This window comes from Chrysemys picta, chromosome 5 (genome assembly GCF_011386835.1).
Source record: "Chrysemys picta bellii isolate R12L10 chromosome 5, ASM1138683v2, whole genome shotgun sequence".
NCBI lineage: Eukaryota > Metazoa > Chordata > Testudines > Emydidae > Chrysemys > Chrysemys picta.
This window is the reverse complement of record NC_088795.1, coordinates 30,503,152-30,518,324: the sequence shown is the minus strand read 5'-3', so window position 1 is coordinate 30,518,324 and position 15,173 is coordinate 30,503,152. Positions and strand designations below refer to the sequence as shown.

At 41.6% G+C, this 15,173-nt stretch overlaps 1 protein-coding gene across 3 annotated transcripts in view; it reads left to right on the top strand.

Moving 5' to 3' along the window:
• MANBA (mannosidase beta) overlaps nucleotides 1–15,173 on the top strand; it is a 66,436-nt gene that overhangs the window by 24,201 nt on the left and 27,062 nt on the right. For all 3 annotated transcript variants that reach the window (XR_010601736.1, XM_065597658.1, XM_005287859.5), the window contains exons 7-9: nucleotides 2,888–2,998; nucleotides 9,645–9,796; nucleotides 10,790–10,907. Coding sequence is in view for 2 of the 3 variants with exons in the window: in XM_065597658.1 (XP_065453730.1) it covers nucleotides 2,888–2,998; nucleotides 9,645–9,796; nucleotides 10,790–10,907 (381 nt within the window). In the remaining variant the exon portion in view is untranslated. The remainder of the gene's footprint in view (nucleotides 1–2,887; nucleotides 2,999–9,644; nucleotides 9,797–10,789; nucleotides 10,908–15,173) is intronic.

The following is a 15,173-nucleotide window of genomic DNA, read 5'->3' as shown; positions in this document are numbered from 1 at the left end:
CACTCCTTAGGAGAGGAGAAACACAACTGAAAATAGATGAATAGGTATACGCCCTAGAGTTAGAATGAACAGAAGCTCTCTCTATCCAACCCTTCTCCCATCCCCCACCTCGCAGTGGGTGAAAGGCTAGCTACTGGCAAGGTTAATTTACATAAATTCTAATTTCACTTCCATGTAGTTCCATAGTGTTTTGTGCTTATGTTTTTAGGAATTCTATTAAATTTGTCCTGTAAATGTAGTTATGAAATTATTAGAGAGACTCTGGAGAAAAGGGTCAGCCTGTGCTGAGAAGTAATGGGCTTGTATTGGGCAATGAGCCCAGAATGAGTAAAATGGAGTAGTGGTTCTTTCCTGCCTTGAGATCTGGACCTAGTGGAGGTGCCTCTACAGAACTGAACTTGACAGCAGCGGACCTGAATCAGGGTCTGGCAGTAGCTGACCAGAGCAGGAGCTGGTGATGCTGACTTTGGAGTGGGGCAAACAAGCTGAGGGGAGCCTCCTCCCATTTGACCACCACTGAGTCTAATTGGATTTGTGGGTGTGGACGCTGTTGAGAACAAGAATCTTGGGCTCCTGACAAACCCAATTAATAACCTCTCAGGCTATGGGGATCTGCCATACCCTTCATACATTTTTCTGGCTTTGTTAATTTAATTTTGCTATGTAATTTAAATGTGTAGATTTTTCCCCCCCTGTTGAAAGGTATTTGGTTTATATTCCCTAGGACTCCTATGTGCTGTGTGTGTGGAGAAGAAACACCTATTAAGGTGAATCTGGGAGTGGAGAGTGGTGTGTGTGGCCAAGGTTGATTCAGATGTCTTCATTATTTTAAAAGGGACTATTATTGACCACTGGCAGATGGCTACATGAAAAAGGACAAATATCAAGGCTCTAGAGGGTTTTGTTTAAAAACAAATATTAGCCTTTAGTGAGCCTTTTTAGTCTGCAATAATACATACAGTGTGATATGAAACTGAACATGATTTTGTGCTTTGGTGTATTCCCCCCTCCTCTGCCCCGGGGAAGAAATTGGTTAATAAAATACAACCATGAGCCCGAGAGTAATTTGTGAGGAAATGGTGCCCTCAGAGCAGAGACAACAATGTGTTGTTGTTCTTCGTACATAAAGGGCTTTTGCTGCATGAATTCACAGCAGCTGATTTTACAAGAGACACAGCAGTGTGCTGTTACATATCTATGAGCCAGACTGAGCCCATACTCTGTGCAACAGATTTGCATGATGTGACAAACAGCAAGACCTGGCAAGAAATGAATTTCTGGTCAATGAGAGCTCACTTCAGATGATGATCTAGGTCCGAGACTGCTCAAGTGGATTGTAACAACCTGAGATGTACAATAATCACCCTGAAATTCACTGCACGGTGTTTTCTTGCTGTTCTGAAATTGCTTGCTTATAGAGGGGTATGGGTATGACATCATTACCAACCAATAAGAAAGCTCCATTTGTGTTTAGCTTTCTAAAGCCACTCCATATTTGATGAGGCATGATCTGATTTTTATGCTTCAGTTTTTATCCCTTGAATTTCCAGATTAGTACTCAGACACTATTGCTTAAGATAATTCCAGATCATGGAAGCTGAAATAAGTGGCTATAGCTGATTATGTCTGGGTATGGCTACAGCAAATCATATTACTGAAGTGTTCTTTGGCCTGGTTTTATGCAAAAAGATCCTGGCACCTCTTGCATTAACATATTCTTTGTTGATCCTTCCTTTGTTTGGTGCACATATTACTGCTTTCTTTCCCCAATTTGTGTACTTAACTGGTGAATGCAGCTCATAGTAAGTTATAGAACTGGGCAGCTATAGTATAGTTATATCTTCATGCCAACAACATATGAAATGGATGCTGTTAACCTTGCTCCATCTCTTTTGGGAAAACAAGATGATACTAAATCACAGGGAGGAAGTTCCTTTTTTTTGTTTCCAGAAATTAAATCAATAAAAACTAATAATATGGAGGAAAAAGTCAAAGGCCTGAAGCCTGAGAAGGGGATGGATCCTTTTCTTTTATTTAAAAGCTCAATTTAACTGAACCAGTGAGTGCAACCAACATTTGACCCGGATTGTACTTGAAGAGGTGGCTACAGGTAAATATTTAGTTTCACACACGATAGATGAGAGGGAAGGTTTTCAAAGGTACAAACGGCAATTAGGTGCCTATCTCCCCTTTCCATTCAGTGGGTATTATCATTATTATTTATTGTTATATTGTTGTTTTATTTATTAATAATGTTTATTACAATAGTGCCTGAGGGCCATCCAAGAATGGGGCCCCCATTGTGCTAGGTGCTGTACAAACACAGAGTAGGAGACAGTCTCTGCACTGAAGAGCTTACAGTTGAAATAGATGAGACAGATACAGGGTGAGGGACGGGGTAGAACACACAAGCAGGTATGGTGTGAGACTGAGGGAGGAAGAAGGTGCGGGTTGAAGCAAACAGCCGATCAGCACAGAGCAGAGAAAGTCCAGTCCAAACTACAAAATTCTTTGACTCTCCAGTAGTCACTGCTCTGACTGCTTCTGCTTTGACCAGCTGGAGTCTTCGACTGGCTCCTCTGCACTTTTCCCCCAAGGCCATGTGTTGGTGGGGGGGCGGGAGGGAGGAAGGGGAGGAACTTCTGGGATTCTAGTGCCCCTGTAACGGGGTGGGTCTCCCCTGTACAGTTCTGGTGCTGTGGGGAGGGGTGGCCCTGGCTGGATCCCATTTTATCCCCTTCCAGCTGGGGCCCAACTGCCATTTATGTGTTTGAAAATCTCCTACTGGATGCACAGTTGTTATTGTGAGAGACATGCCTAACTTCACACAAGCTGTTCTGTCCTTAGCTTCTAATTGTTTTTTGTTTTTGTTTCCTCCCTCCTTAAGAGTGCTACAGTGCAGACTTGGTGGCCTAGTGGCCATGGAAACCAAACTGGATATGACATGACAACAACTTTCAACATGGGGGCAGGATACAAGATTGAGAAATTTTCGAAGGTACATAAATCCTCTCAAGTAATATGGTATGTAGGAAGTTAATGTCAGGAAGCGTCACTGAATAACCCAGTAGCTCTCAAGCAGTATTAGAAAATGTTCTGCTGGATTGTAATTTTTACACAAGACTATTATTTAGAAACAGGATTTTCTGGAGCCCTAGATATAAGGTAACTAACACGCTGTCAGCTTTCACTTGTGCCAAAACCTGCACTTCCAGTCTGACTAGGGACAACTTGCAAACTAATTTGAAATTTAAAAAAGAAAAGGTGTTTTGTTTGTTTTTAAAATTCTCAAACTGAGGGGGAAAAAACCAACCAAACAAACTAAAAGCTCTTTGTTTAAGCATTGTGGGATTTTGCTTGTCATCTTCAGGTGTGATAAATTATATTATGTAATGAACATGAAATTTACCATTGATGGTTTGGTAACACACATTGAAAAAAACTTGTGTATAATTATATTTAATTTGTTTTTAAAAAGAGAAGTGTATTTGGAATTTCAGTGTATAAAACTTTTGGGATGTGCTGTGAGGCACAAATTTGAAGTAACTTCAATTACTAGAGCATACCGGACATGTTGAAAACACACAACTGTATGCGTCCCAGCTTTCAGAGGAAAGCAGTATCACAAATTAGAACGCCTAAGTAGCAATTAGGTACTTTATTTTACCCAATGTAATAGATTCTGTAAAGTACCTGTTTATAGAAGAAAGCTTTTTCATTACTTATTAGGATGTTCAGAAGATTTGGGACATTAAAGAACCACTCACAAATCTTCAACCTATTCAAAAATTTAGATAAAATTAGACTGAGTCCTACATGCTATGAGCTTAAGGAAACTACTAAATAAATCTGTACATTTGCTAGATGATATGTATGTGTTTTGCACCACTGAAAATTAGTCCAGAAGCTATGCTCCTGCAAATGCTGTTCATTGTAGTACTTACTACTGTGAGAAGCCCTGTTGAAGTCACTTCTCATTGTAGTTACCTTCCATCATGACCAGTCCTGCTAAGTGTTAACAGGATTGGGCCCAAAGTTTGTGTTCAGAGTGATGAAGATAATTCATGATCAATATTTTTAGTATAGTTCAAAATACAAGTTTGGTTTTTTTTTATGTGCAACAAGATAAACTCAGCATAGAGTTTTGGAAAGTGATTTTAGGTTTAGAAAACCATGGTGTAGGAAATAACATCTATATAATCTTGTGAGCAAGCCACATGGTATTGGGGAAGCAAAGTGATTCCTATTGGGCAGGTGCTCCAGGAGCCCCCACGTTGATGTGTGGCAGAATGGTCACTGGGATTCACAGCAGTACACAGGACATTGTTGCTCCTTTTTAAGAAGCAAAATGCACCTCAGAATACCTGCTGAGGTATGGTCTATAAGCTATGGCCCCTAGCCAGCAGGCCACCCCCACATAGGACCATATTGTACTGGCTCACATGGCAGCTGGTCTTCCTCCCTGTCACTCTGTAAAATCCTGCCCTGCAGCTGCACAAGGAGGAAAGGCTCCATATAATCTCTTCCCATTCTAGCACATCCCAGGAGGATTTGCTCTTATGCCAGCAGGCTGGAATTTCTGCTGAGAAGGAGTAGAATAGTGGTAACATTCATCCAGAGACTCAGGAACTGGGAGTGGTTCTGGAGATTCCAACAGGGACAGATATATTTCTAAAAATCGTTGTGAAGTTTCTAGTTTCATTCCATTGCTGCCCTTGTAAGTGAAATTAAGTTATATAAAGAGAGAGAATTTAAAAATGACTTTTCTGTACCTATTGCACATCCACCTAACTTGGGCAGGGAGAGAGACATACACCCATTCTGAGTAGCGTTACACCACCTTTGCAGCTGCCCAGTGTTAGGGCTGGTGCAATTCCCAGAGTAAGTTAGTGCAGTCTCCAAGGCTGTTCGGTGACTTTCTACAGCCTCCTTCTCCCTCCTTTGATACACCTCTCCTGCCTCTGTCCTGCCCCTACACTGAGGGCAGCATAGGATCATCACACCAATCCTGCTCTGAGGAGAGAACCCCTCTGAGGCAGAGGAATTCCTGGATGATGGGATCTGTCTGCTTTCCAGCCTCTTTAGGCTGTAAGTATGGCATAAACAACTCAGAACATGGCCAAGAACCAGACTCAGAGTCTTATTTTTCCTTTTCTATAATTTAAATTATTTGGGTTGGAAGATTGCAGAATAAAATCCTAGCAAAAGCCAGCATAAAGAGTAAGTGTTTTCTGGAATGCGGGAGTGCCTTTGTCCAGCTCTGTTGGTTATCCATAGCCTCTTTCTCCCCTTCCATGGCTCCATCAAACAACTTCTTGCCATTTTAATTCTCTCTTTAGTGTTATTGAAACCTCTTGCCCTCCCTCCTATTTGTTTATTTTCTGAGATCTTTCTCTTTTCCTCCTGGCACTCATTTCTGCCTCATTATTGGAGCTTTTTATCTCCATCCTGCTGCTGTTTTTAATACTTGGGTTTTTTTAACCACCTGTATTTCCCCCCCACTAGATTTTTAGCATCATTCCAACACATCTTTCCTGTCTGACTCTGTCTAACCCATCTTGGCATTTACACCACAAGCATCATCACAGTATTTTAGTATCTTGTGTTCATTTATTTAGGTATCCTAGCTCTAGCTCTCTCTCCTGATTTTTCAGCTCTGGACCTCTTCCTCTCCCGCTGTATCTTTTTCCCACCTCTAAACGCCCAAATCCAAATCTATTCCACACAAAAAAACATCAACATATCCTGACTTTTTTGGCTCCTCCAGTTGATCGGATTTGCTTGACAAAGACTTGGAATTCTTTAGCTTGTCCCATAATCTGGTTACTGATTGATTTTGATGGTAATGCAAGCTGCAGAGTTGTGTGAGAGAAACTTCTGTTTATCATTTTATATTCAAGAAGCATAGATGTGGGAAACAACAAATTCCAGGAATAGGTAGAATGCGTCAGTCCTAAGGCTAAGTTCCTCATAAAAGGAGAGCCAGAGAGAGAGAGACTGTGATAGTTCTCAAGGGGCCAGACTGTGAATCATCTTGTTACCCCCTTGCCTCCATTGAGAAGCGGACTTGCTTGTGCTTAACTGGGTGTCAGCTCCTTGACACCACCTGTCTTAGCCACCCAAACAATCTCTTCTGGGCAATGCCAGCCCTTCCTTTACCTTGAAAGTTAACAGGTGTTTTCTAGTCCTTGAGCTCCTTTGAAGTGTTCTCCTGTAGAATCCAGGCCCTTTTCCATTGAGCACTCACAGAAATACCAGGTCTGCTGTCCCCAAGGGAACAATATACATACTAGCTTGTATGATTCAACTCAGGATCAGCACCTTGTTTAATACCACAGCACTGAGATATATGCATAGTGGTGACAATCATACATTTATTATTAAAGATTCAAGATTTGAGAGAGAGTGAGTAAGGATAATGGAAACAAAAGGGTCACCTATGAAACAAAATTACAACAGACTAAACTTTAACCGGGTAATCTCCATTCTAAATAAGTTTATATTACTCCAAAATGTCTTCTGCAGTGTTTCAACCAAGGCACTGCCTGTTTACTTCCTAGGTGCAGGATAAAGGGGTGTCTCCTTGCTTTCTACTTCTATCCAAGTTAATTGTCTGTCCTCATGGACAGTAACCCTCCCCTGTCTGCTCTAGTTGCTTGTTTTTTCCCCGTGTCTCTGCTTCATCCCTGTTGATTTCACATCCCTCTGTTGATTTGGTATGTAGATGTGCAGCCATTGTGTTGACTTACAATGCTTAATTTAAATACCAACAGAGAGACAGGTGAAAAAACATCTCTTGTCTGACAGAAAACCTGTTTGTCAACTCTGCCTTGATACAGACGTTACAACACATTTTCAGGCCACATACCTAACTCTTTACATAGTATCTGTTCATACATTTCACAATGATATTAATGACCAGTGTGATCCTGGCTTAAGATCTCACAGGACATTCTTAGGTGAACCAAAATATACATATCAGGTTATTCTTTAACCTTCTTGGCCAGTTGGCATTGAGGGGTTCATGGATCACAGAGATAGATGACCTTCCCCCAAAAACATGCAGATATGGGGCTGACGTGTAATTCAACCAGTGGTGAACTTGGCCTTCTATACAGAGGTGGCTTAAGGCAGAAACTGTGGCTCTGGCCCCTGGTCTTGTAGGGACCCCATGGACTCCTAAAGTTTGGATTCAAGGATACATGAGGTGGGAGCCTGCCACCAGAGTGTGTTAGGAGCAGTGGCAGTAGGGAGCCAAGAGTGCCAGGAACACGTTGGTTTGGTGTGACGTGACCTTTGTATGATTGGGGACTCTTTGATCATACTGGATCTGAGCACCATTTAGCCTTAATCCGTGGCTGCTTCTGTACAGTATTATAATTACTATTCTCTATTATTTGTATTGCTGTAGCGCGCAGGAACCCCAGTCATGGACCAGGAGTATGCTAGGTGCTGTACAAACACAGAACAAAAACTGTCCCTGCCCCAAAGAGCTTACTATTTGTATGCATATGAAACAGTCATTCAGGTTTCTGCCCCATACTGTAATATTTGGGTCAGGCTTCTGCTTCTATTTTTCCTTGTGTACGTTTTGGTCGTTACTTTGACATAGGAGGGATCAATCTGTGACAGATGATCTGTGATCACAAGTTTGGTTTGTCATACACATTGCCTGCTAAAACTAATCATTGCACAACTTGACTCGAGCGCCAAATAGGAACCAAGTAGCGCAAAGTGTGTGTTGTTTCTTTTCTTGCCATATGAAATACTGTTGTTTTTCCCCCCTCAGTATTTGTATGATTGATAAGATTAAAATATTTCACAAAATAAACTATGGGCATTGTCCATGGCCTTTTGAATTCCAGCCTATGCTTGATTTGTGGAATTAAAATGTTTATGCCAGTTGGTAAATGTATCAATTGTATTTATTTGTATTAAGTTGACCCCTACTGCTACATTCCTAGTATACATACTCACCCCAGACGTATGTTCAATTCAATTCTCGAGCCTGATATCTTGAAAATGTTACGGCAAATAATAATTTAATCTTGAGGGAGGTGCAGTTTAGTAATTTAAGGTTAGGCCCAAGAGCTAGGAAATCTCCAAGTTCTGACATAGACTCACTGTTTTGATTTTGTTGGCTGCAGTTCCTCAGTTACTTTTCCCTCACTTCATTTGAATTAATTTCACAATTCTCTGTCTCCTATACTGAGCAATAGGAAGAAACACATGTACTGATACTTGGGTTACATGCACAAAGAGCAAACTGGATATATTCTTTTTAATCTACATGACGTGTATCAGAGTAAGGAAAACAACAAAGAAATAACAAGAATGAAGTATTCCTGAAAGAGAGAGAGTCTCATTCAGTAACATTCTGCAGCTGAACAGGAACCTAAAATGGCAGCTGTCTCCCATCTGCTCCTACTGTGGGTAGGGAGACACCTCTGACCTCTTCATTCAGTCACATAGCTAAGAATATAAGAACGGCCATTCTGGGTCGGACCAAAGGTCCATCTAGCCCAGGATCGTGTCTTCCGACAGTGGCCAATGCCAGGTGCCCCAGAGGGAATGAACAGAACAGGTCATCATCACGTGATCCATCCCCTGTCGCTCATTCCCAGCTTCTGGCAACATAACTATATAACTGCTCACTTCCATATTGCCCCAGAAGTCTTTACTGTACAGTTGTCAGTGCAAACGAAATATTCTTCAGCACAGTGCATATACTTAGCCCAAATAAACAGTCCCCCAAACAGTCCAGCACTCTCCAGTCCTGTTCTTCCACATACAGGAAAAGGATTAAAAAAGCTTGCATAGTTCGGAATGCTCTATCCACAAGCACAGATCTACCAGATGTCAGGATGAAAGGGCAGCTCTAATGGATGTGCAGGCCTCTGCTTGATGAGTAACTCTACATGACCGCAGTCAGGAACAGCCTTGCTTGTAGCTTTATCTAATCTAGCTGTTGTATGTCTGAGCTGGTCACCATGGTATCTTAGTGCTGAACTGCACCTATTCAAATATAACTAAGCTGTCCAAAGGCGCTCCCCTCTCCTTTGGATAGTTGCCATGGGAAAGATGTCATTACTGGGGGAACTGGCTTTAGTAAAGAGATGGGTCTCATATTTTGATCTGAGTGGTCAGGCTTGGGCTTAGTATCATCTTGTCTGGCAAAGAATTCCACAGCTGGGGTTCTGCAATCTCCTTCCATAAGAAGAGAAGGTGTGGATAAAATACAATTAATGTTTAATCTAATGCAGCTTCTGGATTTCTCTCACTGGGCTCAAACAGGACATATGCAAGTCTGCTGCAGCATGTGCAGTCTGCACACATATGCACACGCTCTCTTTCTGTTAATAAGCCAGAAACTTCTGGCAATTTTCTATTTCAAGCTCCTCTTAAAATGAAAGTAAGTTGATATTGTGCATAGATGGTTTAGCAAAAAGTGCACAATGGTTTCATTTGAAAGCCCTATACTATTATACTTTACCTATTTTAGAAATGGCTCAATAGTGTACTAACAAATGAAAGATGTAACTAACAATTCCTGAAGGTGAAGGTTTAGGTTTTTAGATTGCTTTTTTTTATATTTTTCATGTCTCTGATTGCTCTAAAAATGCACAAATTTCAATTCTCCACAGGCTTATTTTCGAACAGTGGAACTGGTTGAGGAGCCTATACCTGGTTCACCAGGCCTGAGTTTCTACTTCAGGATCAACGGACTCCCTGTCTTCTTTAAGGGATCCAACTGGATTCCAGCAGATGCCTTCCAGGACAGAGTTTCCTCTGATATGTAAGTCATAATCAGTATTCTTTAGATATTGAATACAAAGGGACAGATTCTGCCTCTCCTTATTCATGGTGACTAGCACTCACTCTATGAGCAGTCCCATTGACATCAACAGTGGAACTATCTTCAGTGTAGAGTGCTATTCAGTGTGAGCAAGGGGAGTAAAGATCAGGTCAATAAAGGGGAAGAGATTTGGCTCTTGCACGAAGGTAGTGTTCTGATGTTGTTGTTGATGGATGAGTTCAGGGAGCCTGGGTGATATTGGTAATCCTCAGAGAGCCTGATTCTGCTACCCTCAGATTGTTAGCAGTGGGACTAGGGTAAGGTGTCTACTCAGAATGACCTGAGGTTGGCAGAATTGATCCAATATGATTTTAAAATGTCATTTAGGATGCTGTAATGCATCTGTTGTTTTTCGCAACATGCATTGTAGAATGTATGAGAGAAAAAAGACTCCTAGATATGTTTCAGAAATGGTTGGAAATGATTAAAATTCAAGGTAATATGTATATAAAACAGGGTAAAATCTAAAGGGAAAAGACTATAACAAATCAAAGTAGCTACTTGGATAAATATAGTGTTTGTTTAAATTTTTTTTTTAATAAAACATTTTTTGAAGGGTGTTTGACTCTTTCTGGGATAGAACATTAAGATCCAATCCTGCAAACGCTTGTTACTGAGTGTAGTGCCTACTACCACGAGTAGTCCCACTGGTCTGTTTGGTGAGTGTTAGCAGGATTGAGCCCTTTTATTTGCAAGAATGTAGCTTTGGGAGTGCAGTGAACATTTATACAGATTTCTAGGGTGTCAGAAGGGTGTTTCTGTCAAAGTTACTAGTCTTGGCCTGTCTGCTAATGATATACATAAATTGGACATATGTAGAAAAAGGATACAAGCATGTGTAGTTTTCTCCTGGATATCGAGTTTGGGGGGGGGGGGGGTGTAATTTCGTACAACTGTTAGCTTTCCTGATTTAATTCTCTTTGTATTGAACAGGTTAAAGCTCATCTTGCAGTCCACAGTTGATGCTAACATGAATGCGCTTCGTGTATGGGGAGGAGGAGTATATGAGCAAGATGAATTCTATGATATCTGCGATGAACTAGGAATAATGGTAAAACATAAACAGGACAGCTCAGCTCCTGTATTCCAAATTGACAAGAAAATAACAAATAGAAAATACTGGTGTATGAATGAGGCAGCTGAGTTAATACTGGTACAGGAATCTGGGCTAAATTTTCAAAAGGAACCTAGTGATTTCTGGATACCCAACTTGAAACAATATAGAGGCCTCATTTTCATAAGACAAGTGCTCTGAAAATCAGGGTCCTTTAAGGTCTTGCAAGTTGGGTACCCAAAAGTTAAAAACTTACCCTGTTAACATTTGAATTTCCTTTTGCATGTGTGCACAGGTGCTCTCTAACGTCTCGACCTTAACATTAAATGTATCTTATAATATATGGAGATATACCTATCTCCTAGAGCTGGAAGGGACCTTGAAAGGCCATTGAGTCCAGCCCCCTGCCTTCACTAGCAGGACCAAGTACTGATTTTGCCCCAGATTCTTAAGTGGCCCCCTCAAGGATTGAACTCACAACCCTGGGTTTAGCAGGCCAATGCTCAAACCACGGAGCTATCCCTTGCATGTTGTTCTTTAGTTTCTCATGTTTGTTTGTTTAAAGAAAATAGTGGAGAGGAAAAAAATGAGGGGAAGGTCATAGGCCATGCGCAATAAGTGTCTGCTTCTAGGTACAGCACCTTCCTAAAAGTTATCCTGCCTTAGGCCATGGGCAGAATGTAACTGCTGTTGTTATGCACCAAAAAGGTGTATAACAACAGCACAGTTGCAAGCGTAACAACTGTCACCTTGCCTGTTAGCAGGAATTGAATTTAAGACCTCCAGAGCTGAAAGCATGACCTGCTCGAGCATGAGCATGAGCCTGTGGTGAAGCTCAGAGCTGTCACAAAACTCCCCCGACAACACCTAACCAAAACAAAGCGCTGCACTGCTCGCGCAATTCTTTCTCCAGAGAGAAGATGAGAGATAGAAAGAACCGCATGTGACAGACATTAGTCATGTTGATTAATGCACTGCTGGAAGATGCTCAAATACTATAGTGATGAGTGCCTTAAAAGAAGCTATATCCAATAGAATTCTCTGTGGATTGGGCACAAAGGATGACTTGTAACATTCATGAAACAGTGGGCTACACAAACACATGATTTAAAATATTTATAACTAAAAGTGTTCACCTTTTCCCCACTCAAATGTGGCTTACCTTGGCTTTTTTTTGTTCTGCATGGAGATTGTGGGACCTTTTACTCATTCTGATTACTTACTCCTGTGAGATTAGCACCGCCAAAACCTGTGGGAGTACACGAATAAATTCTCAACAGTGTGAGTACTGCCTGCACAATCAGTGAGAATTAACTACCCTGATTATAGTTCCAGCTATTTTTGAATAATCCCATCAACAATTAAGGTAGTTGCGCTTTCCCTTCTGTAAAAATTTTTATTTCTGTTTAAAAAATAAAGTCCTCTTAACCTCAAAACAGCTGAAGAGATTTAATTCAAACTTTCCAAAAACTTTCAACTTTGGCCTGAGACCAAGCATGGAAAATTTCAGCCCCAAAGGAATATTTTGGGGAAAGCTGTAAATGAGTGTAAACGTGACTGTAGTGGGAACTCCTGCTGCAAACGCTGTGGTGGAACTAGATAGATAGCTCTGACTTACAAGACTGTAAATACATATCAGTGGTTTTTGATGACACTGAGTATGTGAGTGAAGCTTGAGTTGTGCTTGTTGTTAGAATCTTGAGAAGTGTGCCTACATCTACCATTCAGCATAACACACATGAAAACGGAACACACTGATTTTTGCAAGAGAAATGTTACATTAGCATTGTATATGAAAGGGTCTTCTTCCCTCTGTTTGTTTATATGTCCATGCATAGACATTCTCTCTGAGATTTGCCTATACAAGAGAGAAAATTCTTAGATATTCCTTATACTGAGACCAAATTATTGGAACTTGGTGCCTAAAACTGGGCACTTAAATCTATTTTGGTCACCTAAACAAGGGCCCGGATTTTCAGTGCTTCTGAACACCTACAGTTCTCTTTGATTTGTAGGTACTTTAACCTAAATAGGCCATTTAGCTCCATGCCCAGGCAGAACTCACTGCAAGGTCAGGGCTTATTTAGTAACCTAAATATTGATGTAGGTACCTAAAATTTGGCCCCCATTCTGGAAAAAAATTGAACTTCGATTTTAAAGAGAGGCTTCTATGAAAATCAACCAAGAAATTTTTTAATATTAATGATTTTGAATATTCTACTTAACTTGCTTCTCTTGCTATCTTATAAAGAGTTGGAAAATGATTCAAAGTTAAGTCATGTAATGGGATAATATCTCAGAAAAAAGAAGTAACAATTCACTGGAGCTAGTATGCTAAATACTGTTAGATACTTTTGAGACATGCCTTTATAAAAGGGTGTTTGTCTCTACACAATCTCCGATGGAGCCTGCACAGGTTTGTATTTTTTATAAGGCCTGATTGTGCACTGATTTTTGCACTTTTTTCCATTGTAAAACTTCTGTGATTTTGCATTTTATTAACGGATTTTTTAAAAATTGTTTCAGATCTTTTAGGAAAGACCCACTGAATCATTCGTGGAAGGGCATCCTCTCACTGCAGGAAGTGCTTAGCTGGCTCTCAGCTTTCTGCCTGCTTGTCTGGAAAGATGTGACCCCATAGAATCATAGAATCTCAGGAGGTCATCTAGTCCAACCCCCTGCTCAAAGCAGGACCAATTCCCAACTAAATCATCCCAGCCAGGGCTTTGTCAAGCCTGACCTTAAAAACCTCTAAGGAAGGAGATTCTACCACCTCCCTAGGTAACCCATTCCAGTGCTTCACCACCCTCCTAGTGAAAAAGTTTTTCCTAATATCCAACCTAAACCTCCCCCACTGCAACTTGAGACCATTACTCCTTGTTCTGTCATCTGGTACCACTGAGAACAGTCTAGATCCATCCTCTTTGGAACCCCCTTTCAGGTAATTGAAAGAAGCTATCAAATCCCCCCTGATTCTTCTCTTCTGCAGACTAAACAATCCCAGTTCCCTCAGCCTCTCCTCATAAGTCATGTGCTCCAGCCCCCTAATCATTTTTGTTGCCCTCCACTGGGCTCTCTCCAATTTTTCCACATCCTTCTTGTAGTGTGGGGCCCAAAACTGGACACAGTACTCCAGATGAGGCCTCACCAATGTCGAATAGAGGGGAATGATCACATCCCTCGATCTGCTGGTAATGCCCCTACTTTATACAGCCCAAAATGCTGTTAGCCTTCTTGGCAACAAGGGTACACTGTTGACTCATATCCAGTTTCTCGTCCACTATAACCCCTAGGTCCTTTTCTGCAGAACTGCTTCCTAGCCATTTGTTCCCTAGCCTGTAACAGTGAATGGAATTCTTCCGTCCTAAGTGCAGGACTCTGCACTTGTCCTTGTTGAACCTCATCAGGTTACTTTTGGCCCAATCCTCTAATTTGTCTAGGTCCCTCTGTATCCTATCCCTACCTTCCAGCGTACCTACCGCTCCTCCCAGTTTAGTGTCATCTGAAAACTTGCTGAGAGTGCAGTCCATGCCATCCTCCAGATCATGAATGAAGATATTGAACAAAACCAGCCCCAGGACCGACCCTTGGAGCACTCCGTTTGAAACCGGCTGCCAACTAGACATGGAGCCATTGATCACTACCCGTTGAGCCCGACGATCTAGCCAGCTTTCTATCCACCTGATAGTCCATTCATCCAACCCATACTTATTTAACTTGCTGGCAAGAATACTGTGGGAGACCGTATCAAAAGCTTTGCTAAAGTCAAGGAATAACACATCTACTGCTTTCCCCTCATCCACAGACCCAGTTATCTCCTCATAGAAGGCAATTAGGTTAGTCAGGCATGACTTGCCCTGGGTGAATCCATGCTGACTGATCACTTTCCTCTCCTCTAAGTGCTTCAGAATTGATTCCTGGAGGACCTGCTCCATGATTTTTCCAGAGACTGAGGTGAGGCTGACTGGCCTGTAGTTCCACGGATCCTCCTCCTTCCCTTTTTTAAAGATGGGCACTACATTAGCCTTTTTCCAGTCATCCGGGACCTCCCCTGATTGCCATGATTTTTCAAAGATAATGGCCAATGGCTCTGCAATCACATCCACCAACTCCTTTAGCACCCTCAGCTGCAGCGCATCCAGCCCCATGGACTTGTGCTCGTCCAGTTTTTCTAAATAATCTCGAACCACTTCTTTCTCCACAGAGGGCTGGTTGCCTCCTCCCCATGCTGTGCTGCCCAGTGCAGCAGACTGGGAGCTGACC